General features: G+C 62.8%; 1 protein-coding gene across 6 annotated transcripts; it reads right to left on the bottom strand.

Annotated features, from left to right (window-relative positions):
• Positions 1–217: 217 nt before the first annotated feature.
• Positions 218–25,827, bottom strand: CBFA2T3 (CBFA2/RUNX1 partner transcriptional co-repressor 3). Of its 6 annotated transcripts, none has more exons than XM_030955784.1 (12): positions 25,570–25,827; positions 8,307–8,438; positions 6,844–6,921; positions 5,346–5,587; positions 4,919–5,008; positions 3,330–3,511; positions 2,975–3,222; positions 2,789–2,874; positions 2,384–2,585; positions 2,170–2,238; positions 1,810–2,000; positions 218–1,260 (listed from the first exon to the last, which is right to left on the bottom strand). In XM_030955784.1, exons 2-12 carry the CDS (start codon positions 8,416–8,418, stop codon positions 985–987), a joined length of 1,776 nt encoding a protein of 591 aa, XP_030811644.1. In that variant the 5' UTR covers positions 8,419–8,438; positions 25,570–25,827; the 3' UTR covers positions 218–984. The 6 variants fall into 6 exon arrangements, with proteins under 6 accessions (XP_030811644.1, XP_030811642.1, XP_030811646.1 ...); XM_030955782.1 differs by lacking the exon at positions 25,570–25,827 and adding an exon at positions 17,465–17,592; XM_030955786.1 differs by lacking the exon at positions 25,570–25,827 and adding an exon at positions 17,465–17,592 and having other exon boundaries at positions 1,810–1,997.
• Positions 25,828–27,658: the final 1,831 nt, after the last annotated feature.

Here is a 27,658-nt window from a genome sequence, read left to right as displayed (position 1 = left end):
GAGGGAGAAACCCAAAATCCATCTTTTAACTTCCTTTTTTTTTTTTTTTTAATTATCCTCTTTTTTTTTTAATCTCCTTTTTGTTCTCCTTTTCCAGGGTGGTGGCGGGCAGAGGTAGAGATGTGCCAGCTCCGGCTGCGGTTCTCAGCCCCATCTCCCCCTCCCACGCCTTGGGGGTTGGGGTTTTAGTAAAAAAACACCTTTTTTTTTTTTTTTTCTTTATTTTAATAGAAATTCTTTAAAGCCCCAGGGGCATGTCCATCCATCCTTGTGGGGAGGGGAAGGAAGCGACAACAGAACGAAACGAACTTTGGCAGTGGAGAGACGTTTGGATCTTCCTTGGTTTTGGATTTCCTTTGGAGCAGAGGTGAGTCTGGTCTGTTCTTGGCTAGCTAGCAAGGTAGTTACAGGTGAGCGTCCTTCACGCGTCGTCTGGTTTTTGGATTTTTTCTCTTTTTTTTTTCTTTTTTTTTTCTTTTTTACAATTTCTTACTTAAAGCCAAAGAGTCCGACGTTTTCTTTTTTATTTTCTTTATTTTTTTTACAAAAAAAAAAATAAAGGTAAAAAGAAAAATAAAAAAATAGGAAGAGAGATATGAAGAAAAGAAGGTTCTTTCCTCCTCCAAGTGAGCCCATTGGCAGCGCTGATGGGCGATGGGATCGGGCTGGTCTCACCCCACAGCACTGCTTGGTGATGCTGGAGCCAAATCCCTCATCCAAAGAGCAAAAAAGAAAAACAAAAACAGCCAAAAAACCCAAAAAATCCCAAACCACAATCCCCCAACCGATAGAAAACCAACCGAAAAAAAGCCAAAACAAAGACTGAAGAAAGAACAGAGACCGGTATTTGCCTTAACTCCACTTAAAGCCCAGTTTGAGGATCCGTGAGGATTAGTTGTGAGAGCTAGAGAGGTCGTTTCGGAGGTCACACGAGTCAGGTAGCTGAGGAAATTGCACGGGGTGCAGTCAGTCCGTGGCTCCGGCTCAGCGGGATGCGCTGTCCAGCGGCGCCGGCGTGGCCGGAGTGCCGGCGCGGGACGCGGCCACCGAGCCCGCCTCGCTGGGGCTGCTGGCCACGGCGGGCACCCCGTCGGGCTGGCCCGGCCCGGGGGCGGCGGGGCCCGGCAGCCCCTGCAGAGTCTGCCCGCAGACGTGGTGGTGCTTCTCCCAATCCTTGTGCTGGCAGAAAGAGCCGCAGTAGCGTGCGGTGTTGCAGCCGCTGCACGTCTCGCTCGCCTTCCGCCCGCAGTTCCAGCAGCTCTGCGGGAATGGGAACGTGGCCTCAGCTCTGGAGCGTGCACCCCAGGCTGGGCTGTGCACCCTCACGTGGGACCGGGCACTCCATCATCCCAGAGTGTGCACATCCATGCCAAAATGTGCACATCCATCCCAGTCTGTGCACATCCATCCCAGTCCGTGCACATCCATCCCAAAGTGTGCACATCCATCCCAGACCATGGACATCCATCCCAGATTGTGTATCAGACCAGGCACACCCATTCTGGACTGTGCTCCCCTATTCTGAACCAGGTTCCCCTAATCCAAGACCATACAACCCTACCCTGGACCATGCGCAACATCCCAGACCATGCATGTCATCCTAGACTGCATCCACAACCAGAACCATGCACCCCATTGTTGCCCATGCCCTGCATCCCCATCTTGGTGCAGGAATTCCCCTCTCCTCCCATCCCACGTGCAGCCACACACTCCCATTCCCACCCTCGCACGCAGATGCTGCAACCTCGATGGCATGACAAGCAGGTCCCACACACCAGCACTGCCACCAAGCCGTCCCAGGGTCCCCACCTCGCTCGAGTCCTCCTGCTGATTGATGACGGTGAGGGCATCCTCGGACGCCTGGCGCTTGGCCTCGGCCAGGGCGCGCTCCATCTTGGCGCGCTCGGTGGTGATCAGCTCGTGGGCTTTGCGCTCGGCGTCCGACACGGCCTTCTGCAGCTGGGACATGGCCTGGCGCTTCACCTCGTTCACGGCTTCTTCTGGAAGGCAGCAGCCAAGCGTGGCCGCGGTGTGCCAGTGCCCCAGCATCCCCCCATCCCGCTAAACCACCCCAAATTCCTCCTGCACCGCAGGCATCCCCATGAGGGGAGCTGGGGCAGAGCCCCTGGCTCAGCACCCTGCCGGGGGCTGTGCCCACCCCGCACTCACCAGCCTTCCTCCAGATCTCCTCGGGCATGTACCCGGAGAGCGGCCGCGGCGCGAAGTCCCGGTGCGCGTCTGCCAAGGAGAGAGGGGACGCCCTTAGGAGATGCCATCCCCCGGGAATGCCCCTGCCAGCAGCGCCAGACCCCCGGGAGAGCGGCGCGGGCACCCGGAGCGGGCGCAGCCCCCGCAGGCAGCCCGCGGCCCCGGGGGTCAGTACCTAACTGGGGAGCCTCGGCGGCGGCCGAGGAGGAGGAGTTGTGGGGGCGTGCCGAGGGGGGGCTGCCTTTCTTCATGTCCTCGGCGTCGCTGTAGCGCCGGATCCAGTGGTTGAGCTCCTCGCGATCGGCCTCCTGGCACCGCCGCAGCACCGTCAGTGAGCGCCGCGTCTTCTCCACCATGTCCATGATGCAGTTCAGCAGCTGCGGGGGCAACAGCAGGCATAGGGAGGGGGCTCTGCTGCAGGCAGCTGGGCAGGGGGATTCGGGCTATGCCAGACTGCGCCAGCTCTGGGGTGCTGTGCTGGTTGGGGAAGCAGAGGATGCTCGGGAGGAAACCCCCATAAGGGATTAAGGGTAGAGTGGAAGGACACACAGATACGGGATGGGACAGGGACACCACTTACGTTGTTGAGGTGCTTCCACTCCTCGGCCCACTCCCGGTCCGTGAGCCGGTGGTCGATCACCTCCTCCTGCCGCGTCCCGTGCACGGCTGCAGGGCAAGAGCAGAGCAGGGTGAGCCCCTGCAGGACCCCTCTCCCTCTGGGGGCTCCCAGCCCCATTCCCCCGTGCCTGGGGACAGCAGGGCTCACCGGCGGGCCGCGGGCGCTCCCGGGGGTCGGGGTGCCGGTAGGTGTCCCGGTAGTGGTGTGCCATGGCCATGTCCTCCAGGCGGTAGTGCTGGGGCAGGGGGGGGCCGGCGGGGGGGTGTCCCAGCCCGTTTGGGGGGTGGCTCAGCCCGTTGCTGGGGCTGTAGCGCTGCGCTGGGCTCATGGTGCACGGCCGCTTGCTGAGGTGCTCGGGGTGCAGGGGGTCTCGGTCCAAACCGTTCTCTTTGGTCCTGGCAGGAGGAGAGGAGGTCGGTCCCCAGTGGGCTCCCCAGAACAACCTCCCCTTTTCAGAGGTGTGCCCCTGAAGAATCCCACATGCCCCTCCCCAGGCTGGCACCTGTCTGGCGTCCTCCTCTTGCCGCTCTCGCCCACTTCCAGGAGCAGCTCGGAGGAGTCGATGGGAGAGGAGGCGTTGGCGTCCAGCAGCAGCTGCTCGTGCTGGGCCAGGTACTGGGCCGGGGTCTGCTTGGCCATGCGGGCGCAGTGCAGCAGCTCCCGCTGCAGCAGAGGCAGGTTGGCCTGCAGAGTGGGGTTGACAGTCCATTCCACAGCCCTGCAGCCCCCCCAGGGCAGCCTGGCTGTGCCCTCAGCTCGCCATGGGCAGGGGGTGCCAGGGGGTGCCTTCCCTTTGGGGTCCTGCTCCCTTTCCCCAGGGATGGCAGCAGTGTGCCCAGGGGCCAGGCAGGCTTTTGGGGGACCTGTGTGGCATCCCACAGGGTTCAGACACAGCTTCAACAGAGCCTTGCTGCATCTGGCAGGGGCTGCAGAGCATCATCCCTGGGCCTGGTCAGCCACCTCGGCCACCCTGTCCCTATGACTGCCCAGGGGGGACTGCACCTGTCGAACCCCCAGCCCCTGTGGCACCCACAGCTGTAAGGATCAGCTGTGAACTCCTCCCCCTCCCACCCACCCACCATGTCCCCCCACAGCGCTGCAGCCCCAGGAACAGCAGAATTAAGCAGCAGAACCCCCTTTAGCCCAGCGCTCTGGCTGCCAGCCCTGGATTTTGCCTTAGGCAGCTGAGCCGCAGCCAAATCCCATCTGTGGGACACGTTAGTGCCACAGCCCGAGCTGCAGTTGCGGTGAGCAGGGCCAGACCCTCCCTCCCCTTCCCTTGCCTGGCCGGGGGGGAAGCAATCCCACAAAAACAGCAAGTCCCTAGTCTGGGAAGCACGCCGAGCCCGGCTGGTTGCAGTTAGGATAATGAGAAACATCTGGGCCGGGCGGTGGGAACAGCTGGGAGCGGGGTGCCAGGGCGGCCGGCGCGGCCGCTGCGCTCTTGGCACGGGGACAGCGGGGATGGATCCCAGCCTGCCTGGAGCCACAGGGCCACCAGTGCCTGCCAGGGCCTGCCAGTTCACCTTTCCCTGCTCCCACGGAGCCCAGAATCCCTGCAGACTGACGGGGGAGAGGGGGCTGTGCTGTCCCACTCCAGCTCAGCCTGGAGGAAACCTCTCCAGCAGATTCCTGTGATGAGCACGGACCTCCACTCATGGACTCCTGCTCTGGGGGGGCTGCCATGCAGAGGTGGAAAAGGAGTTATTTTTGCACTTTTTAATTATTCCTTTGCTAGCAATGGACAGGGGACACCGGGCTCAAACATCTGCTGGCAGTGCCCATGCTGCCAGGCATGCCAACACCAGGCAAATCCCTCCAGAGCAGGGTGACACTGCAGAGTCAGCACAAAATTTAAAAAAAGGGGGAATTTTTAATGAATTTGCAATTTCAAGTGGCAACCAGCTGGGCTGACCCCTCGCTTTATTGCAACCAGCCCTGGCCCTGCATGACTCCACACGTGTGGGGGCACACGTGTGCCTGGGGGGACACGGGCAGACCTACAGGCAGCTGCCAGCCCCAAAGGCACCCCTAAATTCCCTGTGCTGAAATGCAGCCATGAATCCCACCCTGCCCAGGCTGGAGACCCACCTTGAGGAAGGGGATGACGAAGGGTCGCAGCGGGAAGTTGGTGGCCTCTTGGAGCTTGGCGTGAAACTCCTCGATGGTGAGGGTGGAGTTCTGTGGGGACAGGCTGGGCTCAGCACCCCTGGCACAGCCCCTCGCACCCCTGGGGGACACCTGGCTGTCCCTCCCCCATTCCTGCTCCTCTGCCAGGCTCAAAGGGAAACCACACTCATGGGAAAGCCACGCTCAAGGCTTCACTGGCCATGCCAGCAGCCAGGACCAACCCTGCACTGGCTGCACAGATCCCAGGAGACGCTGGGAAAACAACCCCCTTTCCTCCAGGATTTCAGATCAATCTAGGCCACTCTTTCCCTTTTGGCAGCATCTCCAACCCCAGAAGAAAACCCAGGATCCCCAGATGCGGGGTCCCCTGGCTGAGCCCAGGACGTACCACGAGCCCCAGGACGAGGGTGCGCACCCGCTCCCCGATCTCGGGGGAGATGTCGTTCCCAAACTGCTGCAGGGTGGTGAGGAAGCGCTTCAGCTTGGAGAGCTGGCGGGCACCACAGGCTGGAGGGAGCTGGTGGGTGGACAGGGAGGCGCTGGAGGAGGTGGCTGGCCCGTTGCTGAACCCGTTGGGGGTGGACGGAGCCCCATTGATGGCAGTTGGCGAGTGGCTGCTCCCGTTCATCACTGGGGAGACAGGGAATGGGGGTCAGAGCGGGTGGCTGTGCCCTGGCACCATGGGGACAAGGCTGGGATGGTAGGACCAGGGTGTCCTGCTGGGCAATGTGGGGCTGGCACCCCCTGGAGGGATTCAGGATTCTGGTGAATCCCTGGGGCTGCATCCTGGACTGGTGGGAGGGAAGGAGGGGATGCAGAGCATCCCCCAGCATGGTCAGGGCCTGATCCAGCTCCTCATCAGCCAAGCAGCCAAGGGAAGGGCTCCATCCTGCCCCTGCTCAGCACTCCCAGAGAGAACCCATGAGCCATTTCCCATGGAGCCCAGCCTGGCTTGCAGAATGCCACTGCCACCTCTGTCCCCACTGCCCGCTCAGCAAGGACAGGAGCTGCCTGAACACCGCACACCAGCAGACCCCGGGGGGTATATTGGGGTACCAACCATCAGAGTGGCAGACCCTGCTCGCCTGCACCAGCCCCATGTGAGCACAGGGACCTTTTCCTGGCTAGCTCAGGTGACAACGGGTGTGACCCCTGTCCCAATGGCGCGGATGGCAGCACACAGCACACATGTCCTGATGACGGGGGTGACAACACATGGCATCCATGTCCCAGCCAGCACAGGTGACAACATGCATCACCCATGTCCCAACAATGTGGGTGACAACATGTGTCACACAGGTCCTGAGGTCGTGGGTGACAACACATGTCACCAATGTCCCAATGGCATGGGTGACAACACATGTCACCTGTGTCCCAGACAGCACAGGTGACAACATGTGTCACCCACATCCCGACGGCACGGGTGACAACATGCATCACCTGTATCCCAATGTTGTGGGTGACAACAGGCATCACCCATTCCCGGCCAGCACGGGTGACAACACGCGTCACCCATGTCCCGATGGCGCGTCGCCCGTGTCCCCCGGCATGCACGCGCCTGTCCCCACTGGGACCCCCCGCACTGACCTGGGGGTGCCTGGGGGTGCTGCCCTGCCCTGCCAGCCCTGCCTGCTCGGGGGGTCCCTCTCCGCTCGCTCTCCAGCCAGGCAGCGCCCGCCGCTCGCTGAAGAGGTGCCAAAAATAACCCGGCGGCCACCAGGGCTTTATTCCCGTGACAGCTGCGTGCCCAAGTTGGACAGCACAGCACACGTGTCCCCGGGCCGGGTGGGGCTGGGGGTCCCATCCCCGTGACTGGCGAGGGGAGCGCCCCGGGGCTGTGGCTGCGCTCGGCTCTCTCATGAGAGCGGGTGTTTCATTTTACTTACAAAGACAGACCATCGACCATTTCAAGCAACCATGAAAACGGCCGCGAGGCAGAAACGTCGGAGGGCCAGCGTCTCGATCTGCAAGCAAAATAAAACACGCTATGATGAGAGAGCAGAGGGGGCAGCTCTCGGCCCGGGGCCCTGCACAGGATGCTCCTCACCACGGGCAAAGCTGCCAGACCCACCAGGGAGCCGGGTCCCTGCGTCCCACCGCAGCCACAGGGAGGGTTCAGGGGATGGATGCTCGGCTGCCTGATAAAGTCCTGACAGTTTAGGGACCAGATGAGGTCCCCCAAGGCCAAGAACAACCAAAACACCGTGGTGTCCATGCCAAGATGCTCCATGCCCCCAGCCTTGTGTCTCAAACCCTGCTCCATGCTGAGCTGGGATGGAGAGGCTGCCTGCACCCCTGGCCCTGCATATTGAATCCTGCTCCGTGCTGAGGCGTGGCAGAAAGGCTGCCAGCCCCATGTCCTGAACCCCTCTCTGTGCTGAGCCATGGTGCAGAGGCCATTTGCACCCCTGGTCCCTCATCCCAGACCCAGCCACATCTGGGCTGCCACATCAGCACAGGGCTGGGATTGACATCCAAACCAACCAAGCACCCCTGAGCACCAGCTGATTTCTAGAGTCCAGAAGCGCTGCTGGGGGGCTGCAAGTGTCAGAGGATGGATCTTTGGGGTTGTTTTGGGGTGTTTTCTTCCCCACTGGGGTTTTTCTGAGCAAGAAACAGCCACGAGCAAAACCCTTGCACATGCACATGCCCAGGAAAAGTCTCAGCAGAACTGGAGCAGCTGCTGGCAGTGGCCACTGCCACACCTGCCAGGGGCCAGCCTTGTCCCCTGCCTGTCTGGATCCTGCACTGCCTGTGCCTTGTCCATCCATGTGCCAGGACAGTGACACCAGCACAGTGACAGATCCCTGGTGCGAACCCTGCGGGTGTGCAATGAGCCCACGTGCCTCTGGTGCCGCCACCGCATTGGGCGGCTGTCCCCACTCAACCACAGAGACTGAAACTCCCACCTGGCATCCCTGATGCCACCACGCCATAGCCTGGGCAGGGCAGGGAGCTCCCAGCCACTGTGGCTGGCCATGACACTGCCCTGCCACCACTGGGTGCCACATGCAGAGGGACAGATGTGTCCCCACACGCGCGGGACGCACCACGGGGCCATCTGTGATCCACAGAACTCCCCCAACCCCACCACCCTCCAACCACACTCTGCTCTGTGCCAGCACTTGGTGACAGGCTGGCAGGATGTCCCTGTCCCCAGAGACTCACAGGGCACTGCCAGCCATGGCTTGGCAACGTGCACCCAAGCAGAGCCTTGAGGCCAGGTGCTGTCACCCGTGTCACCGCCAGCGCCGCGCTGAGCTCCTGAGCGCGCTGCCGGCCCCGGGTGCCGCGTGTCAGGAGGAGCTGGGGGCAGCCCGGGCTGGCAGCCCGTGCCCAGGGTACTCACTGGTGCTGGGAGTGAAGGAGGGGTGGCGTGAGGCTCCCTGGGCGGCGGGCGGGGGCATGCTGGGCGGCGAGGAGCGGGCCTGCGTCTTCACGTCGGCCGGCGAGTCGGGCATGGCGGCGGTCTCCGCGTTATCTGCGGGAAGAGGGCACGGGGAGGTGAGCAGGGTGTGCCAGGCAGGGCTGGGATTCCCTGGCAAACTGGGGTCAGGGGCACAGGGGACACTTGGGGACATCGGGCTGGCCTGGGCATCGCTGGTGCCACTGCAGAACTCAGGTAACAGGGACGGTGCCCGGTGTCCCGTGTGCCACAGGGTGGTGGGAGGGTGATGGAGCTGCTGTTCATCTGCACAGTGCCCTGGTGGGGACACAGTGCTGGCACCGCTCTGCCCCTGCAGTGCCAAGCCTGCCCCAGCCTGGTTCACACCACTGCTGTCACAGTGACACATCCTGGGAATTCCTGCTGCCCGTTGACCCCTCACCATCCCTGGCAGCATCACCCAGGGCTGGCACAGCCCCTGGCAGAGACTGTGGGGTCATTACAGCCAGTGTTTAGTAGCAATGACAACAGCAGGATCCACACATCCACCAGTGACTGTCCTGCAATCCAGAGACCGTGGAGCTCCAGCCATCACCATCACCATCACCATCACCCCAGAGGGCATCACCACCTCCCTCCCAACCCCAAATAACTCCCAGCAGTGCATTCCCCACCAAGGGGAGAGCATGCCACCCCCATCCCCTGCAGTCACAGCCCCGGGGCAGGCTCTGGGCCCCCTGGCTGCCACACTGGCCCTGATGGGTGACCACAAATGCTGGCAGCTGTGGGGATCTGTCACCGCGCCTGCACCGCCGCCGGCTCTGGCCAAAGATGGGAGCGGCCACCACGGCCACCCCGGCCATGGGGACCCCCTGTGCCTGGCTGATAATCACTAATCCAATATCCATCCTAAATCCAGGGCAACTGTGGGGACACGAATTAAACCCAGCCACAGCACATTGGCTGGGCTAAGTAAAAGCAGGCCCTGATCCCCACCTGAGATGCCATCGGGGTTGTGCCACAGGTGGTGGCACACAGAGCACCAGGAGATGCTGGCAGGAGCCAAAATCTCAGCTGGTCACCCACAGGATCCTTCTGGAAGGCTCCAGCACCGTGGCTATCCCTCTCTGTCCACACTGGAATGCTGCAGACACCTGGATGTGCATGCTGCAGTTCCCCGTTCCTCACTCCCTTCTCCCTGCCCAGCCACAGCAGAAACCCCAAGACCTTGCAGCTTTCCTCCCCCCAAAACCTCAGCTTTCTTACAGGGCCTGCCAGAAGAAATGGTTTGTTTTGAAAAACTTTTATTTTCCTTTTTGTGAAATGTCCATCTCTGGGCAAAACTCCTCCAGCCTTGCAGGCTGCCCCTGTCACTCAGCAGAGCAGGATCCAGCTCTGACAGCACAGGATGAGCCCTGAGTGTGCACAGGGGTCACAGCTGCAGCACCTGGATCCCACACGATCCTTGCCTGCATCCCTGGCACCATCCCTGTCCTTGTCACAGCCCTGGCAGCATCCTGGCCTGCATCCCTGGCATGGTCCCTGCCAGCATCCCCCCCCTCCCAGCCCCGGTCCCCCTCGCTGCCCTGACTCCCTGCACATTCCCACATCATGGAGCAAACATGGACACATTCATCCTGGCACTGACATGGCTTTTCCACAGCTTCCCATCAGCAGGAAAGTTTCCATCAAGCTGAGCAAGAACTCAGGGAAATGGGGTCTGGTTCTGGTTTTTCTTGTGTTTTCTTTTTTGCCTTTAAATTTTAAAATTTCCCTGAGGTGTTTGCAACCCAAACACAGCCAGGCAGGCACAGGAATGGTCCCAAATCCAATGGGATACAGAGCCTGGAATGCCCAGAGGACCCAACCACAGCTGTGCCAGCAACCGAGCTCCTCTGCAGGATGGGATGAGCTCCAGGGGAGCAAAGGAGGTTTTGGGGAGCAAAGTGCAGCCTCCCCTCAGCACCTTCAACCAGCGATTCCCCAGCACAGCTCCAACTCCAACTCCACTGGAATTATTTTTCCCTCTATTTTTTTCTCTCTTTGGGGTAATTTGTCCCAGCCGCTCGGGGCCGTGTCTGTTTTCCTCCATCTGGTTTCCATTAGGTCTGTGCAGCCCAGATGAATAAGTAATAATATAAAAATAAAAGGATTAGTATTTTCTGCTGGGCCGGCGGGAGCGGCCGCTCCCCACCCTGGCCCCGGGGCCGGCGGATGCGGGACCCCCGCACCCCCCGTGTGACCCCGAGCCCCCCATTTGTCACACGGCAGGGAGGGTCTGACCCCCGGGGCAGGGTCCCTGCCGGGTGACACTGTCACACATTCCAGTGGGCACACGGCGTCCGGAGGGGCAGGAGCAGTGCCTGAGGGATGGGGCTGGCAGCCAGCCCACCCCATCCCATCCCATCCCATCCCATCCCATCCCATCCCATCCCATCCCATCCCATCCCATCCCACCCCATCCCATCCCATCCCATCCCATCCCACCCCATCCCATCCCAGCCCGTGCTGTTTCCCACAGCCCCGGGGAGCCCATCCAGCCACCACGAGCCTTGTTCTGCCTGTCCCCGGGCAACAAGTGGGATGTGCCGGCTCCGGGATGAGAGCAGAGCGCCTGGGCCGGCTGCCCTGCTCTCCTTTCCCCAGGGATGGGGTGAGGCAGGCACGGAGCTGCCCTGGATGTGGCCGCTGGAAAGCTGCGGCTCCCTGCAGGCAAAGCTGCCCGGGTGAGGAAGGGGTTAAAGGGAATTCAGCGCCCAGCATCCTTCATGCTCTCCAAATGGCCACAAATGAAATCCAGATGCTGGAGGCGACGTCTCCCCAAGCCAGGCTGCCTGCGAAACAAAGGCAGGGAAGCATTCCTGCTCCTCAGCTGCCGCAGCCAGCGGGGCCAAGAACAACTCCCCGATAAGATGGCAGGGCAAGAGCTGTCCCAGCTGGAGCAGGTTTGGAATTGGAAGTGCGCAGTGCCTGAGGCCACGGCAGCATCCCTCCTGCCCTGCATCCATCCTGATCTCTGGGATCAGCTCCCTCCTGCCCTGCACCCATCCTGATCCCCTCCCTGGGCCATGGTGACAAAGGTGACAAAGGTGACACAGGCAGCTTGGAGTGCATCCCCAGTTGCACTTGGAGCAGGACAAGGCAGGAGTGCAGCTGTGGGATGCTGACAGAAGGTGGATTTAGATTGGATATTGGGAAGGAATCCTACCCTGGGAGGGTGGGCAGGCCCTGGTACAGGTGCCCAGAGCAGCTGTGGCTGCCCCTGGATCCCTGGCAGTGCCCAAGGCCAGGCTGGACAGGGCTTGGAGCAGCCTGGGAGGGTGGAGGGTGTCTGTGCCATGGCAGGGCAATGAGGTGAGCTCTAAGGCCCCTCTCAATCCAAACCATTCCATGATGATGCTGAGGGACGCTGCCCACCCATCATCAGGGTGTTCTGGGTGCTCATTTTGGGGAGCCAGCCCAGCAGGGAGCGATCCACACCCAGCACTCACCAGCACAAATGAAGCCCTTCAGAAATAAATCAAATTAATCAAACTCTGCACAATCTGTGAAGGAGCCCTGATCCAGGCAGCTCCAGTCCTGGGGAGCCCCTGCAGGTCACCCCCAGGGGCATCCTGAGACAGCCCCTGTGCCCCTGGCCCAGCTGGGACACCTCCCACCAGCACAGTCCCTGGGTAAAGCACATTCCCCCAGCTCAGGTACATACCAATTTCCCTGGGTAAAGCACATTCCCCCAGCTCAGGTACATCCCAATTTCCCTGGGTAAAGCACATTCCCCCAGCTCAGGTACATCCCAATTTCCCAGGGTAAAGCACATTCCCCCAGCTCAGGTACATCCCAACTGGCTTTGCTTTCCGAGCCCCCACACCCTGCAGTGCCAGCCCTGCTGGCAGATGCCCCACGGGCACCAACTCCAGGCCACCAACCCCCAGCAGGTCCCGAGCCCTGCGTGTGGCAGTGCCAGCACAGCTCCACACGGGACAGCAGCGCCCGCAGCCAGGCTCTGCACGCACCCCAAGCCCCAAAATCCCAGTTTTTAACCCAAAACCACCCAGCCAGGGACCCAAAGCAGCTGGCTCGGTGCCACCAAGGCAGTGCCAGCAGCTCCTGCTTGCCCCGAGCTGCCGTGGCCATGGATGGGGGATGGGGATGGGTTTGATTTTTCCTCGAAACAACAACAAAAAAGCCAAAAAAAAAAAAGGTGCCCTCTCTGTTTTACAAGCCTTCATTTGCTATTGTTTATGTAAACAGGTAAATTGTTTCGTATCTCAATTAAAAACATCTGCCACATAAATGAATACCAATTAACTCATCCTGTTTTTAATTACTCTGTTAATTACACACAGGCAGCAAAAAGGATGGCAGGGGAATAGGGAAAGCATGCTCACACCCCCCCTTCCCACCTTGCTCTTGGCAAGGATCCGAAATGTGCCCAGATAACGATGGATTAAGGTGAAAACCGTGGCTCCTGGCCAGCTCCGGCGTGGCGGCTCCTCCCGGGGCTCCTCGCACGGGGATTTCCCGGGACCCTCGGGAGAGGTTTTGGAAAGCCCAAGCCCCATGGGATGCCCCAAAATCGAGGCGGCCCAGCCCCGCTGGCACTGCCCGTGCCAGCCCCGCGCTCCCTCTCCAAACACACCCACGGAACTTTGGGATGGCGAGAGGAGGAAGGCGGCAGCGTCCCCATGGACCGAGCGCATCCCTGTGCCCTCCTGGCACCGAGGGGTGGCACGGGGTGGCACGGGGTGGGTGCCATCCCTGGCGAGGGACCCCGGGCGCCGCCGGCCCCCCCCGGCTGCGGGAAGCTTTCCAAGCGAGCAGATGGGGCAGGGAGCGGCGGCAGGAGGAGGAGGAGGAGAGCAGAAAAGGCTATTTTCTCACGCTACATATTTTACAAGTCGAACATTTTGTGCATTTCAGCCCTGCCTGTAAAAGCATCTCGGCCTCAGCCCCGGGACTCGACGGCGGAGCTTGTGAGTCAACAGCGGCTGGCGACGCCGTGGCTGCTGGCGGGGGGACGGGCTGGAGGAGGGGTCCCCCACACACAGGGGCAGTTTGGGGGGTCCCGCTGACCTGTCGGCCAGCAGCACCGGCCAGGGCACAGTATCGGCTGCAGTGTCGTGCCCGCTGCCACCGTCGGATTGATCCCACCGGGGTGGCACAGGGAGGTGGGCGCACACACATACACACACACCCTGCTGCTCCCCAGCTGCCTTACACTCCTGGAAATTAAATATCCTGGCTAAACACCAGGAGTAAACAGTGCCGCGGGCAGCCCGAACACCTGGAGAGGGAGCAGGGCTGGGGCTGACCCTGCCGGAGCCGCCCCCAGCCAGGAAACACCCGCGCCTGGGCTGCACCATCCCCTAGAGCACCGCCAAAGGGGCGCCCCAAATCCCCACGCCCGGGCTGCACCATCCCCCGGAGCACCGCCAAAGGGCGGCCCCTGCCCCAAAACCAGCCCTGCGCCCCAAAACCGGCCCTGCGCCCCAAAACCGGCCCCGCGCCCCAAAACCGGCCCCCTGCCCCAAAACCGGCCCCGCGCCCCAGGCAGGGATCTCTGCAGCCCCGAGCGGGGGATGCTCGTGCCCAGAGGTGGCCGGAGCAGCGACAAGCGGCACACGCAGGGGGCTCGGGGCATCCTGCAGGCAGAGAGCGGCTGGAGAAGGAAAAGCTCCCCCCGCACCCGCGGCTCCGGTCCCGGCAGCGTGGGAACACCGAGGCAGAGCCGCTCCCCGGGCTGGTACCGGCTCCGAGGGGGTGCCGGATCCGGCCGCGCTCTCCCACAGCCTCAGGCTGCTGCCTCACCGACTCTTTGTCTATTTTTTGAACCACGGGCTCCATTTCAAGGCGATTTTGCCCATGTGAAATTGAATCAAAGAACACACAGGAAAAAAAATATTAATGAGAATTTTGCAAAATAAACAGGAAATCCCTCGGATGTTTTCTGGAACCATCGGTCGGCATCTTCCGAAGGAAAGCTGGGGGTTTGTCAAGGTGGGGTTCCCCCTGGGGAGCCTGAGCACAGTGGGAGGGACGGCACAAAACAGCTTCAGGAAATCTAAAAATAGCCCCAAACCCGGCAATGGCACTGAGGCCAGGGAGTGCCCTCTGTGCCACCAGCCTGATCTTGCCTCTGGCTGGCAAGGATTGATCCCAGCTCGGGGACTCCCCATCCTGCAGGGCAGCTAAACCCATGTCCCACGTGAGATCCAGCTCGGAGAGCACAGGGCAGGCTGCAGCCCCCGACCTGCAGCACTGACAGCATCCCCGGCCCCAGCAGCAGCGATTAAGCCCAGCTTAACCCCTGGGCTGTCCCCGGTCCCTCCCAGCCCCGTTCACAGCACCCGGCCCTGATCTGCCCCAAGCCTTGTGCTCGCTGTGACCCTGCTGGTCTGCCTGGGGGCTGCAGAGGGTCGGTGCTGCTGTGGGGGGATTTGTGTGTCCCCCAGGAGGGACCCAGACCCTGCTCCACTGCCAGCACTCCCTGGCAGCCCTGCACTTCCCGGTTGACTCGCTGCCAGTCCACTGACTCGGGCTAAGAGGTAAAATAACAGAAATTTGTGGGGTGCCTCCCTCCCCGGGGGTCCCACAGCACAGGGACACCTTCCCGGGGTGGCTGCAGGACAGGGGACCGTGCACAGCCACGGGCAGAGCCAAAGTGTCCCCAGACTCCAGCAGGGATTGATGGCAGTGAGCAGAGCCAGAGCCCATTCCCAGGGCACTGCAGGAGCCTCAGCGCCGGATCCTGCCGCACGCAAACATCCCCGGCTCAAAGCAGAATTCCAGGAACGGCAGCACAGACCTGCCAGCCCCAGGTACCCCATGGGACCTGCCAGAGCCCCCTCCTGCCCGCAGCAGCCCAGCCCTGAAGGGGGGCTGAGCACCAGAATATTTTTCCGTCCTGCAGCCTGGAAGTTCCTGATGAAAGAGGCAAATCCTGCAGCCACACGAGGCCTCCCCACTGCCCAAACCCGGCATCCACCCCAGGGCAGCACCCAGAGCGACGGGAGAACAGCCTCTCCCCTTCCATGTCCTGGCTTTTCCCCCTACAAAACCAACATCTGCACTCACGTTTGCCAAACAAAACACACCCAACATCTGCCTGCTCCCGGGTAAAGCCTTACCTGCCAGCACGGGAGGCAGCCGGCAGGGAAAACCCCCCTGGCACAGCCAAGTTCACCTCCACTCGCCTCCCCAAGCACGGAACCTCTCCCTGTGTGGAGAGGAGTGCTGCCTCACAAACCTCCGAGGATCCAAGAGCCCGCCCCAGGCGGCAGCTCAGCTCCATGGGGCTCCTCACCCGAGGGCCGGGGCTGTCAGCATCCTCCGCGGCTGCTGCTCCGTGTGTGCCGCGGGGTTTTGGGCTGGCTCCCCCGTTCCTCCATGCCCTGCACCGCGGCACAGCTCACCCACCGCGGCGCCGAGCAGACGGGCGCTTGCAGAGTGTCTTCAAGTCGCTCGACAAAGGAGCAGGGAATTAATGTTCCTTTTAATTAAAGGCAGAAAAATCTCTTTGTTCCTGAACAGAGAGAAAACAACAGAGGGAAGAGCTCAAAAGCTCTTCCTAAGCTGGAGACGAGACCATCGCTTGGAATCAAAGACGCTGTCAATGCACACGTGACCTCGAATTAAAAAAACAAAATGAAACGCAGCAGCGGCAGCGGCTCCTCTCCGACAGCGAGGGAAAGTTGCAAAGTTTTTCTTGGCTAATAGAGGAAAAAAAAAAGAATTCCAAGAAAAGGTGTGTTTAACTAGAGAAACGCTCTGCGGTATCCGAAGGCACCATCCAGCGGCGAGGGGATGACAGCAAGAGCTGCTTGTGCTCCGGCTCGGTGTCGCGGAGGAGAAGCGCGGGGCCAGGCTCGCTCCATCGCTCCGCCGGCAGCGTTCCCTTGGCACAGCCGGGCTGCCCAGCTCAGCGCAATTCCGAAGGGAAAGCGAGAGCGGGCGGTGATGAATGGCAGCGCTGGAGACTCCCGAGCCAGCCTTCCTTCCCAAATCCGCATCCAAACAAACAAACATCCCCTGGCACACGCCGTGACCCTGCGAGCGTTCCCAGCGCAGCCCCGTGTGCCCAGCACGGAGCCGTGTCCTGGCACCAAAACACACAACGGAGGGGCTGGAACTCCCGGAGCGGCCCCGGGATTCCTCCCGCAAACTCTCCCGAGTGGGGCAGCTCCTCCTCGCCCTCAGCACGGCTCCGGCTCCCAGCCCACAGCAGCCGGAGAGGGATGCGGGCAGAGCGGAGGGATGCGGGGATGACAAAGAGTTGGACTGCAGGGCACGAGTCGGGAGCCACAACCGGGGGGGTTCTGCTGGGGGTGGGCACAAACTCGCGTGGGTTCCCGGGGACGCTGTGCCGCCCCACGCCGCCCCGGCGCACGGGAAACGGCGGCGGGGAACACGGAGGGGAGAGCAGGAATTGCCCCGGCAGCGCAGGGAAGAGGGGTCTGCGCCCCGCCGGCCCCGCGGCAGCGCGGTGCGTGGGAGCGGGGCCCGCGGGCACGGCCATCCCGCTCCGGGGCTGCCTCCGCCTCGGAGCCGCTCCGAGCGCTGCCCCGGCTGTGCCCCCGCTGCCCTGCCCCGCTCCGCCGCCGTGGCGGGCACCGCGCTGGGCATGCCCGTGCCCTGCGCACCGGCAGTTGCTCCGACACCGGCAGCATCCCCCGGACACCGGGAGCGTTCCCCGGGCACCGGGAGCCTCTTACTGCCCTGCGCACCGGCAGCTTCCCCGACACCGGGAGCCTCGCCCGGGCACCGAGAGCATCTCGGACTCCCGCACAACAGGAGCGTCCCCGGGCACCGGGAGCCTCCCCGGCTCCTTCTCGCCGGGAGCACCCCCCGAGCATCCGGAGCGCTCCCAGCCCTTTTCCACGAGAGCCTCCCCGGGCACCGGGAGCCTCCGATTCCCCGACGCACCGGGAGCATCCTCCGAACACCGATAGTACCCACAGCCCCTCTGCCCTACGAGCCTCCCCGGGCAGCGGGAGCCTCCGATTCTCCCGTGCACCGAGAGCATCCCCCGAACACCGGGAGAATTCCAAGCCCCGCTCTCACGGGAGCCCCCGCGGGCACCGGCAGCCTCCCCGTCCCCGTCCCGGTTGGCGGACGTCACTTACCGTCCTGAGGTGTGGCGGAGGCGTGAGGTAAGTCCCAAGGCAGGGGCCGGCGGGGCCGGCAGGAGCGGGCAGAGCCGGCAGCGGCCCCCGGCGGCGGCGGCCCCGGTCCGCTTAAGGCCGGCGCTGGCGGAGCGCGGCCCCGCGGCGGCGGCTGCCCCCGGCACCTGCCCGCCGCCGCTCGCCGCGCCCGGGGCCGCCGCTCGCCGCCAGCTCCGGGGCTCGGGGCGCTTCCCCTCCCCGGAGGGGGGGCACCGGAGAAGCGGGGGAGGGCGGAGAAGCCGCGGTAAATCCGCGGGGCCGCTTCACCCCCGGCGGCGCATCCTCCCGGCGCCGCGCCGCGGCCGTGGGGCGCCCGCGGCCGCGCTCCGTGCCCGGCCGGGCCCCGCCGCGCCGCCGCTGCCGCCGCGCCGCCCGCCCGGCCCGGAGTGAGCGGGGCCCGCCCGCGCCGCTGCCTTAGAGCGGGCCCGCCGCGCCCGCCAGGGGGCGCCCCCCGCCGCCGCCGCCGCCGCAGCGGGACCCCCGGGATGAGAGACCGGGAGGGGAACGGGAGGGGATGGACCGGGAACGGGAACGGGAATGGGAGACATCGGGACGGGAACGGGGGGGATGGACCGGGACAGGGAACGGGAACGGGAATGGGAGACATCGGGACAGGGACGGGATGGGATGGGATGGGATGGGATGGGATGGGATGGGATGGGATGGGATGGGATGGGATGGGATGGGATGGGCAGGGACAGGGACAGGGAGTGGGAATGGGATGGGATGGGATGGGATGGGATGGGATGGGATGGGATGGGACAGGGAGTGGGAATGGGAATGGGAATGGGAATGGGAATGGGAATGGGAATGGGAATGGGAATGGGAATGGGAATGGGAATGGGAGTGGGAGTGGGAATGGGCGGCATCGGGACGGAAACAGGATGGGATGGACGGGAATACAGGGCTGGGCAGCACCGGGGATTCTGCACGAAACTGGGGGACTGAGTGGGACACGGGGCTGCATGACACCGGCGGTCTGCACGGGGACATGGGGCTGCCCAGGGCTTCAGGGGGTGAGTGGGACCTGGTGACACTCTGGGGACTGGAAGGCCGTGCACGGTGGTGTACGGGGCTTGGAGGCTGCAGGGATCTGGGTTTGCTAAATCGTCAGAGTTGGGGATGCTAAAGATCAGGGGTTGCAAAGCTGAGAGCGGGGGGATGCGTGGGGGTGGAGTTACATGTTTTGGGGAGCTGCAAGGAGCTGGGAATTGTTCTGGGGGAGGTGGAAGGACTGCAAGGGAATGGTACAGGACTGGTCTGGGGCCATGGGAAGGGTCAAGGGGGTGGAGCAGGGTGGGGGTGTCTGCAAGGGCCTGGGGGGGGATGGAGCTGTGCTTGCTCAGCTTCCCTCTCCAGGGGCCCAAGGGCTGGGGTTGCACTGGAACAGCCACAAGAGCATGGGCACAGCCCTCAGAGTCCCACATGCCCATCCCAGCCTGGCCTTGGAGTGCCCCCCACCCTGCTGGGCCTCGGGGAGGCTCCAAGGGCAGCTGCGTGTTGGGAATGCCGGTGGGACCCTCCCCAACAGCCGTGCACATCTGGCTGCCAGGCACACCCTTCCTGCGTGCCCCGTGCCAGCTGGGGGACAGCATTCAAATTTTCCCTCCCGAAGTCCTCCTACATCGCTGCTGCTCCCGTGCAGAGGGAACACAATCCCTGCGAATTTCCCTGCGAATTTCCCTGCGAGCCCAGCCCTGCCTCTGTGTGTAATTACTGTGCCTGGCAGCTGCTTCCCTCTGCGACTGCCCCGTGCCGGTGCATTACTCATCCTCCCCGCTTCCCGGGGATTGGGAGAGCAGCAGCTCTGCCGGGCGGAGTCACCCGGCTCGGCACGGCCGGGCTGGGGTGGCACAGGACAGCTGCGTGGCCACTGGGCAGCCAGAGAGGCACAGACACTGTGTGGGCACTGTGAGGGCACTGCACGACCCTGGCATGGCCACTGCACAAGGGCTGCGTGGCCTCTGAGTGGCCACTGCATGGCCAGAAAATGGTCATTGCATGGCCAGAAAGTGGTCATTGCATGGCCACTAAAGGGTCATTGCATGGCCACTAAAGGGTCATTGTATGGCCAGTAAATGTCATTCCATGGCCACTAAAGGGTCATTGCATGGCCAGTAAATGTCATTCCATGGCCTCTGTGTGGCCACTGCATGGACAGCAAATGCCAACCACAAGGCCACTGAGTGACCTTCCCATAGGTAGTAAATGATCATGACAAAGCCACTGAGTGACCATTCTACGGCCACTAAATGGCCATCACTTGGCCACTCTGGGGCCACCACAGGGTCCCCAAACGACCACTGCATGGTCACTGCACAGCCCAGCTCCCCCCACTGCTGGGGTCACAGCAGGAGGTGCTGCAGAGCCCTGACCCAGCCCTTCCAGCCCCAGCTCCAGTTTTCCATCCCTTGCTCTCAGGGGGCTCTCAGGGGTCTGTGGTTCTCCAGGCCGTGCTGCCCCAGTTCCCGTGGGGCACAGGAGGGGATTCCACCCTGCACAGCTGCACTCCTGCCTCACCACAGCATAGCCTTGCACATGCAAATGCCAGCACCACGTGTGCTTGGGGACACAGGCACTTGGACAGCGGCTCCCAGTGCAGGTCGAGGTGTTGTGAACCCCCAGCACCAGGGGGGCAGCCCAAGAGTGTTCCCAGAGCTCTGGGCTGCCAGCACAGGGCCCCTTTGGGATCAGGGCCTCACTGGGAGAGCAGGGATGTGCCCATGGGGGTGACCACGCTCTCAGCCCAGCCACCTGTGTCACACACCAAGTGCAGCCCTGGAACACGCCACAAACCCTCCTGGGAGTGCCCAGCTGGTGCTGTGCCATGAGCCTGGCCATGACCAAACCCATCCCCTCTGACTGCCAGCCCCCTGGCACCCCCACACCACAGGGACCTGCTGGGAACTGTCACCACCTCTCCTTGATTTGGGGTGCAGATGAAGGACAACATCAAACACCCCCTGCCCTGGCACCTCGTGCCCCAGGAGCCACTCAAGCACTGTGGGCATGGGCAGGTGGCACTGCCACCTCACAGGACAGCAGGGGACAGAGCCACCACGTCCCCCCCCAGTGGCGTTTGGGTGGCAGGGGCGGCTGCGTTCCTATTCCACGCACGCAGCCTGTAATTTTGGTCTATTGAAGTCATAATTCACTACTGTGAAAATAAACATTTGTGTTAGCTGGCTTTATTCGGCGGGGCTCGGCTGAATGTTGATCATTCCCCGCCGGCGCCTTTGCACGTGGCCCGGGATGCCGGGACAAAGCCGGGCCACCCTGGCCATGGCCGTGGCCACCTCCTGCCAGGCTTTGGGTGAGTTCCCACCCTCCTTTGTACCCCATCCCTGGGATCCCCTGGATCCCCAAGGAAATGGGAAAGGAGAGCCACTTTGTACGATCAGGGATAACGAGGGAGATAAACGTGATTTTTGGACAATATTTGGGGTGCAGCACCTACTCAGACCCTTCCCTCCCCATCCCTGTCACTGGGTTTGTGCCCTTGTGCTGTTTTGTGGGTGCTCCTACCCCACCAAAGACACTCCATCACCCATTCCGTGCCATCACCATGCAGGAGGAGCCCGGGCCCGCCAGGCCCGGCTGTCCCCAGGGCTGTCCCCAGATCTGTCCCCGCTGGGTGCGAGGGGCTGGAGCTTCCCTCGGCATTTGCATCTTCCCAGCCTTTATCTTCCTCCCGGTCTCTGTATTGCTGCAATTACAGACACTTTAAAACACAATGATCTGGCTGTTAGCGTGATGGATGACAGAACCTTTCTGTCTGGTTTAAATCATTGCTGAGAGTGAGCAAACTTCCCCGGCTTAACCCTTTCCTGCCCCGAGCCCGCTCCCAGCCCGGGGCTGCTGTGATCTCCACGGCCACCCCTGCACCACACGCCTGGGTGCCATGGGTGGGATGAAGGGGGGTCTGGCATTCCTACAGAAAACATTCCCGCATCCCTCAGCCCTGGGCTCTGTGCTGCTGGGGCTCCCCGGGTGCTGGGGACAGGCGATGGGACCAGCAGAGCCGGTGGCCCCGCGGCGCTCGGCTGCGGTGGGAAATGAACGGCTGGAGCGGAGATAAGCGCCTGCCAGAGCCCGATAACCGCGGGATCCATCCCAGCCCCGGGCTGGCAATCCTTCCTTCCCCCGGCAAATCTGGAAGCGAGGCACGACGGGGCCCCAGCGCGTTCCCACCCGTGGCAGAGGGTGGAAACTCCCGTCCTGACTCGCTGTCGGTCACGGTGTGTGATTGATGGCGCGGCGAGCCCGGGGCGGGGACGAGCCGCACACGGTGCGGTGATCCCTGCTCCCTTTGTTGTGGGGAGGCGGCATCTCCCACTGCCGAGCGTCCTGCGCAGTGCCCATCCGCAGTGCCTGGCACCCCACGGGTGTCACCATCACCCGCCACCTGTGCTCGGGGGTCACATCCTCCATCCCTGCGGGGTGTGCACATGGAGAGGCTCTGGAGAGTGCCAAGGACCCTCCCCGGGGAAAGGGACACCCCAAGGCACAGCCTGGGGGAGAAGGGGAGCGCTGAGGCCTTGGCCTGGTGTGTGTCGGAGATAAGGCGCTCGCTGAGGGCAGATGAAGGCAGCTGGTACCAAAAACCTCTCAGGAAACGGTGACCACCGTGTGCCATCGTATCTGCCCTGCACAGGACCCCTGCCCGCTATCGGGGCGGTGCATGTGGGCAGGGGCTGGGCTCACGGTGCCAACAGGACACCTTCAGATGTCCCCTCTTGCCTCTGCAGCCATCACAGTGATGGGGACGCTTTCCACACCTTGTGGGTGCCCAGCCACCGGCGGTGACCCAGGGCTGTCCCCGGGCACTGCCCTTGTCCTGGCTCTCCCGGAGGCGCTTCGGCTCAGCCGCGGTGCTCCCCAGCGCGCCGGGACGAGCTGATTGCTGATTGCTATTCCGGCTGCATCCCCCTCTTCACAACCGTCAGGCTTTTTAAAAGATCCCACGGTGCTGGTTTATCACACCTTGCCCCTGGCCAGGCTGGTGGCCCAGCCCTGTCCCTCCCCATGCCGTGCCGTGCCGTGCCGTGCCGTGCCGGTCCTGCCCCCGCCCGCTCTCACGGGACCGACGGTGTCTGCAGGCGAGGGCACCGAGCCGTGCCGCGCTCAGCCCTGGCGTGCCTCAGGTTTCCTGTGTCACCCCCAGCGGGTCTGTCTGTCCGTCCGTCTGGGTTCCTCAGTCTCTATCCGTTCCCTCTCGGGGAGCAGAGCATCCCCGGGCGCCTCTCTGAGTCCCTTGTGGATGTGGCACTGCCAGCGGTGCCCTACAAGCAGAGCTTGGTGACAACGTGTGGCCGAGTGCCCACGAGCTGCAGTGACACAAAGCCCTACACGGCCCTGGAGTCTCCAACCCCTGTTTGCTTGGAGCATCCCTGCAGGGACAGGGAGCTGCTGGGCTGGGAAGGGTCGGTGTGACCATGGATGGTCCCATTGCCCTGGCTGCAAAATCTCAGTGCCCAAATCTCAGTGCCCAAATCTCAGTGCCCAAATCTCAGCGCCCGAATCTCAGTGCCCGAATCTCAGTGCCCGAATCTCAGTGCCCGAATCCATCCCAGGGCGAGCACCGAGCACCACAAGCCAGGCTGCAGCCCCCGGCGCTCTTCCCTTGGCATTTGCCTTGCAGCAGGAGCCCCGGCGCTGGATTTTCCTGCCCGTTAATCCATCGGGGAATGCGGCAGGGAGATAAGGGGCCGGTGAGGAGCCAGCGGCCGGGGAAGACGCTCTCCTGCCCCCGGCTATCGCCCTCCGCAGCTGCATCCGCCCGGGGACATCTGCTGGGCAGGAAGCACCGAGCCTTTCCCAGGAAAGGGGCTTCGTTTGTGCCTGGCTTCCCTCCTCCCTCCGTGACCACCCCTGGGGCTCCCCACACTTGGAGTCACCCACCCTGCAGCCATCGGGCTGCAAGGAGCAGCCCCAGTGGCTGCTGAAGCAGATCCAGTGGCTTTGTGGCTTTCCCACAGCTTCCACATAGAAAAGAAAAAAAAAGCGCATCTCCCATTAAAAGAAAAAAAAATAATAATTAAAATCCTGTTTTCCTTGCTAACAGATTCGTTCCTGCTTCGTGGCATTCAAAGGGAAACCACCCCCTACTGCTTATCATCCTGCTCGCCCTGCGCTGCCGGCTCTGGAAAATCACCAGTTTGCCTTAAAAAACGTGAGACTTTAGGATACAGCTCCGCTCCTCTGGGTACTTCCAGGTTTTGGGGCTGCCAGGGGCCAAATTTCCAGCTTTTCATTGCCATAGAGAGCCTGGGAAGTGTTTTAATTGCAAAGCAGAAGTGACCATGTGCTGCCCTGACTCCAGGAGCTGGTGTTTTGGGGTGCATGGAGACCATGCTGGCACCTCCGTGGGGGCAGCACCCAGCGGCAAGTCCTGCCAGCCTCATCCCTGGCCAGCAGGAATTCACTGACAGATATTGAGCAGAACGCCCTGAGATGCCCTTGGGTTCACAACAGGTTCACATCCCCCTTCTCCCACACTAACCTTGGGGACCAGCTCCTTCCTGGCCCTCCCCATCCCACAGGCTGCACTGCCTGCATCGTTCCCAAGAACAATGGGGATTTAATTAGCAGGCATTGCACTTCCAACACCTCGCATCCCTGCAAAAATCAATGGGAGCTGGCAGGAGGTGGTGTGAGCCTGCCTTCACTCCAGCACGCAGCTTGGATGGACATCCAGGCCCTGGGGTGCTTTCAGAACCTTCCCAGGGCCAAAATCCTCCAGCCTGGGGCTCTGGCTGTGTGGAGGCCAGTGCTGATCTGTGCTGTGCCAGGCCATGCCTCGGGGAGCCAGGGGCTGGTGCCGGGTGAGGTCTGGGATTTGTTCCGAGCTCCAGAGGCACCACGGCAGCAGAGGACGTTGCGGCTGTCTCTGGCCACCTGCATCGTTTCCAAGTTCCCAGGCTAAAGCAGGGCTTGTTATCAAGAGCAAAAAATGTGCCACCTCTGTTGTATTTCATTTCCCTTTCCCCACCTCTTCCCTGCCCGCTGTGCATCAGAGATAACAGCGCTCGGTGCCGGAGCCGGAGAGCGGGGCCGGCAACGGCCTCGCCAGCCCTATCGCTGCCTCGCCGGCCGCAAGGAAATCAGGAAGTTTGCAGAGATATTTGGCCAACAAAATAAACATTTCTCCCGACAAAAGCCTAACGGGCAGCCCGGTGAGCCCGCAGCAATCTGCACGGCTCCCTGGCTGCAGCTTTCCGGAGCCCGCCGAGCCCCGCGCCGCATCCCTTATCGGAGCGTGCCCCTGCTGCCATGGGCCAGCCCTGGGCACAGCGACCCCAGCACGGCTCCCCCACCCTTGGGGGACCAGCACAACAGGTGCAGCACTGGGGTGCACCCAAACCCTGCCTGTGTGCTGTCCCAGCTGTGTCCCTGACCCACAGGAGGGTGCTGGGGTGGGCAGGGGGCTGCGGCCAGAGCGCAGTGCCAGGGCAGCAGGGTGGGGAGTGAGGGGAAGCGAGGCACGGGGCCAGCATTGTTCACACCGGTGACTCAGCCGGCTCTGCTTTCCTGCCCGTGCTGGGCACGGGCCCAGCTGGGCCCCCGAGCCCCCCAGAGCTGCTGCAGCTCCTTGGCCTCGGTGCCTGGGGATGCTCCAGCAGAGGGATGTGGGATGCTCCATCCCCACGGAGCCTCTGCACTGCAAACCGTCAGCAGCAGCACCTGGAGAGCTCAGATGCGAGCTGCTGATCCCAGAATGAGCACAAACACCCAGCAAACACAGGGCTGAAATGCTGGAAATAAAACATCCTCGGGGCTGATTACTCGTTATGGAAAGGTTTAATCTCAGAGCAGGCTCCGAATGGGTCCCCATGACAGCGAGCCCATGGTGCCTTTGCCATGGGCTTGGCCATGTCCCAGCTCCCCATTCCCACTGGCTGGTCCCCAAGGAGATGCACTGACTCATGCCAGCCACGTGCCACCCCTTGGGGAGCACCTGCCTGCCCAAGGCTGCATTTGGCACTGGGGTGAGTCACCCGTGCCACAGCACATGGCACTGCCACGGCCACTGCCACCTTCCCCCCGCCACCGTCGCCGCCTCTCACCTTGGCTGCTCCTGCGTGGTGCCCTGGCCCACGAGGGGTCCCTGTCCACTCTGGAGGGTCCCGAGGAGATGGTGGCAGCTCCCCAAGTCTGCGAGTCCCGCTGAAGCTGGTGCCAGGAGCCTTGTCCCAGGTGTGGGCAGGAGCTGTGCTGGGGCTGGGGATGCCGAGCTGCAGAGGGGAGCTGGGTGTCCTGCCCGGAGGGGATCAGGGTGTCCTGCCCGCCCGGAGCCTGCCCAGCCGCCAGGGCCGCTCATGTGACGGCCGGGGCCGCAGTGGCAGCGCAGCCGTGTCCCATGGCGAGGGGAAGGTGAACAGCTGCCGGGCAGTGATAATGCGGCGGGTGGGGGTGGCCGGGCAGCTGCGCCCGTGTCCTTCCCCAACAGGAACCATCTGTGACCAAGCCCAGCTCTGCCTTCCCTATCAGCCATTCCGGTCTGACTTTCCAACAACTTCCCCTTCGCGCCGGCCTCACTTCCTCACTGCGAGGGGCCGGAGTGGTGCAGCGTGGCACGGCAGGACAGGCATGGTGGGACTGGCACGGCAGGACCAGCATGGCAGGACTGGCACGGCACAGCAGGACTGGCACGGCACAACACGACAGGACTGGCATGGCACTGCACAGCCCGGCACAGCTGTCCTGGTGCACTTTGGCACAGCAGCGCGGCACAACCAGCATGGCAATGCATGGCATGGTTGTCCATTTGCAGCCTGGCACAAACACGGGGCTCATCCTCCTTGCTGCAGCCCCTTTGCCTGGGATCATCCATGGGATGAGGTTTTCCCACAGCTGTTCCTGCTGCTGCTGCCCTGATCTGCAGCTGCAGCATCGCCCCGACCTCCTCAGCACTTGGGGTGACCCCCCTGTGCAGCCCATCCCTGCAGCCCCGGCCAGGCCCCTCAGCACCAGTGTTTGTGCTCCCCAAGAGCTGTCAGAGAGAGAGAAACAACTTGTTAGAAACCCGAAAGGCGGCTCTGGGCTGCAGGTGGGAGGGAGGAAACGTGTCCTAAAAATACAGCAGCGCCTGCACGGTCCCCGAAGGTGGCTGAGCAGATGGCGTGTCTCGGCGGCCACCTGGGCTCCTGCAGATGGTACCCGGGGCTCCCCGCCTTGTGCCCCCCGCCCCGGCCTCGGGGGGGCCAGGAAGGGATGGGGGAAGTGGGGAGGAAGGTACCGGGGTGTGGGGGTGCTGTGCTGTGCTGTGGGGGCAATGCGGGGTGTCACCAGCAGGGTCTCTGCCCTCTGCGTGCAGCCCCGAGCCCCAGGGGACATTGAGCATGGTCTGAGTGCTGCAGGGACATGAGGGGAAGACCCAGCATGGGGAAAGTGCCGCAAGATACAAAGCACAGCCTGACCCTTCAGCACTGTGTGTTTGGGGGGAGATGTCACAGCTGTCCCCAGCACAGTTCCACCCCAGCCCACATCCTGCATCCCAGCAATGCTGGCACATCCCAGCTCCATTCTACCCACCCTGGAGGTGCCCGTGCTCCACCAGCACAGGCACAGCAGCCTGAGTGTGGGCTGAAGGCTGCCAGAGGTTTTGGCAGGGTTTCCAGCTGTGTTTCAGGCTGTGCCTTCTTCCCCTTTTCTTTCTGGCCGGCCCAGGTGGGCGCTGTGTCATCGCCTGGGGTTTTGCCGAGCTGAGCTGCCCCTCGGCCAGGGCCAGCCTGACCATGGCACAGAGAGAGTGGCAACTTCTGGGGAGTGTCCCAGGGCAGCGAGTCAAAACAAGAGAGTTTCAGGGCCAGCCAGGAAAATCCCTGCCAGCTGCAGCCCCGTGTCCCCGTGTCACCCCTGCGGGAGGGTTTTCTGCGCCAGGAAGCAGAGAGCACCTGCCCGGGCAGCTGCGGGCACCGGGGAATGCCCCAGCAGGGGAGACCCCCGAGCTCTGCCCCGGGGTGCAGGGAACCCCCGGGGCCTGGCTGGGTGGAGGGGGAACCCCTGGGATCCAGAGCTGTGACTCCCCGAGGGAAGGGAACCCCGGGGTCTGAGGGGAAACATCTGAGATCTCCCGGCATGGAGAGGCACCGTAGGGGTGTTGGGCCCGCCCTGGCACCGGGGAACCCCGGGGTTCGGGGTCTGCCCCGTCAC

Source organism: Camarhynchus parvulus, chromosome 11, assembly GCF_901933205.1.
Source record: "Camarhynchus parvulus chromosome 11, STF_HiC, whole genome shotgun sequence".
NCBI classification, from domain to species: domain Eukaryota; kingdom Metazoa; phylum Chordata; class Aves; order Passeriformes; family Thraupidae; genus Camarhynchus; species Camarhynchus parvulus.
The sequence above is the reverse complement of the archived record's forward strand: the minus strand, read 5'-3'. Positions and strand labels throughout refer to the sequence as shown.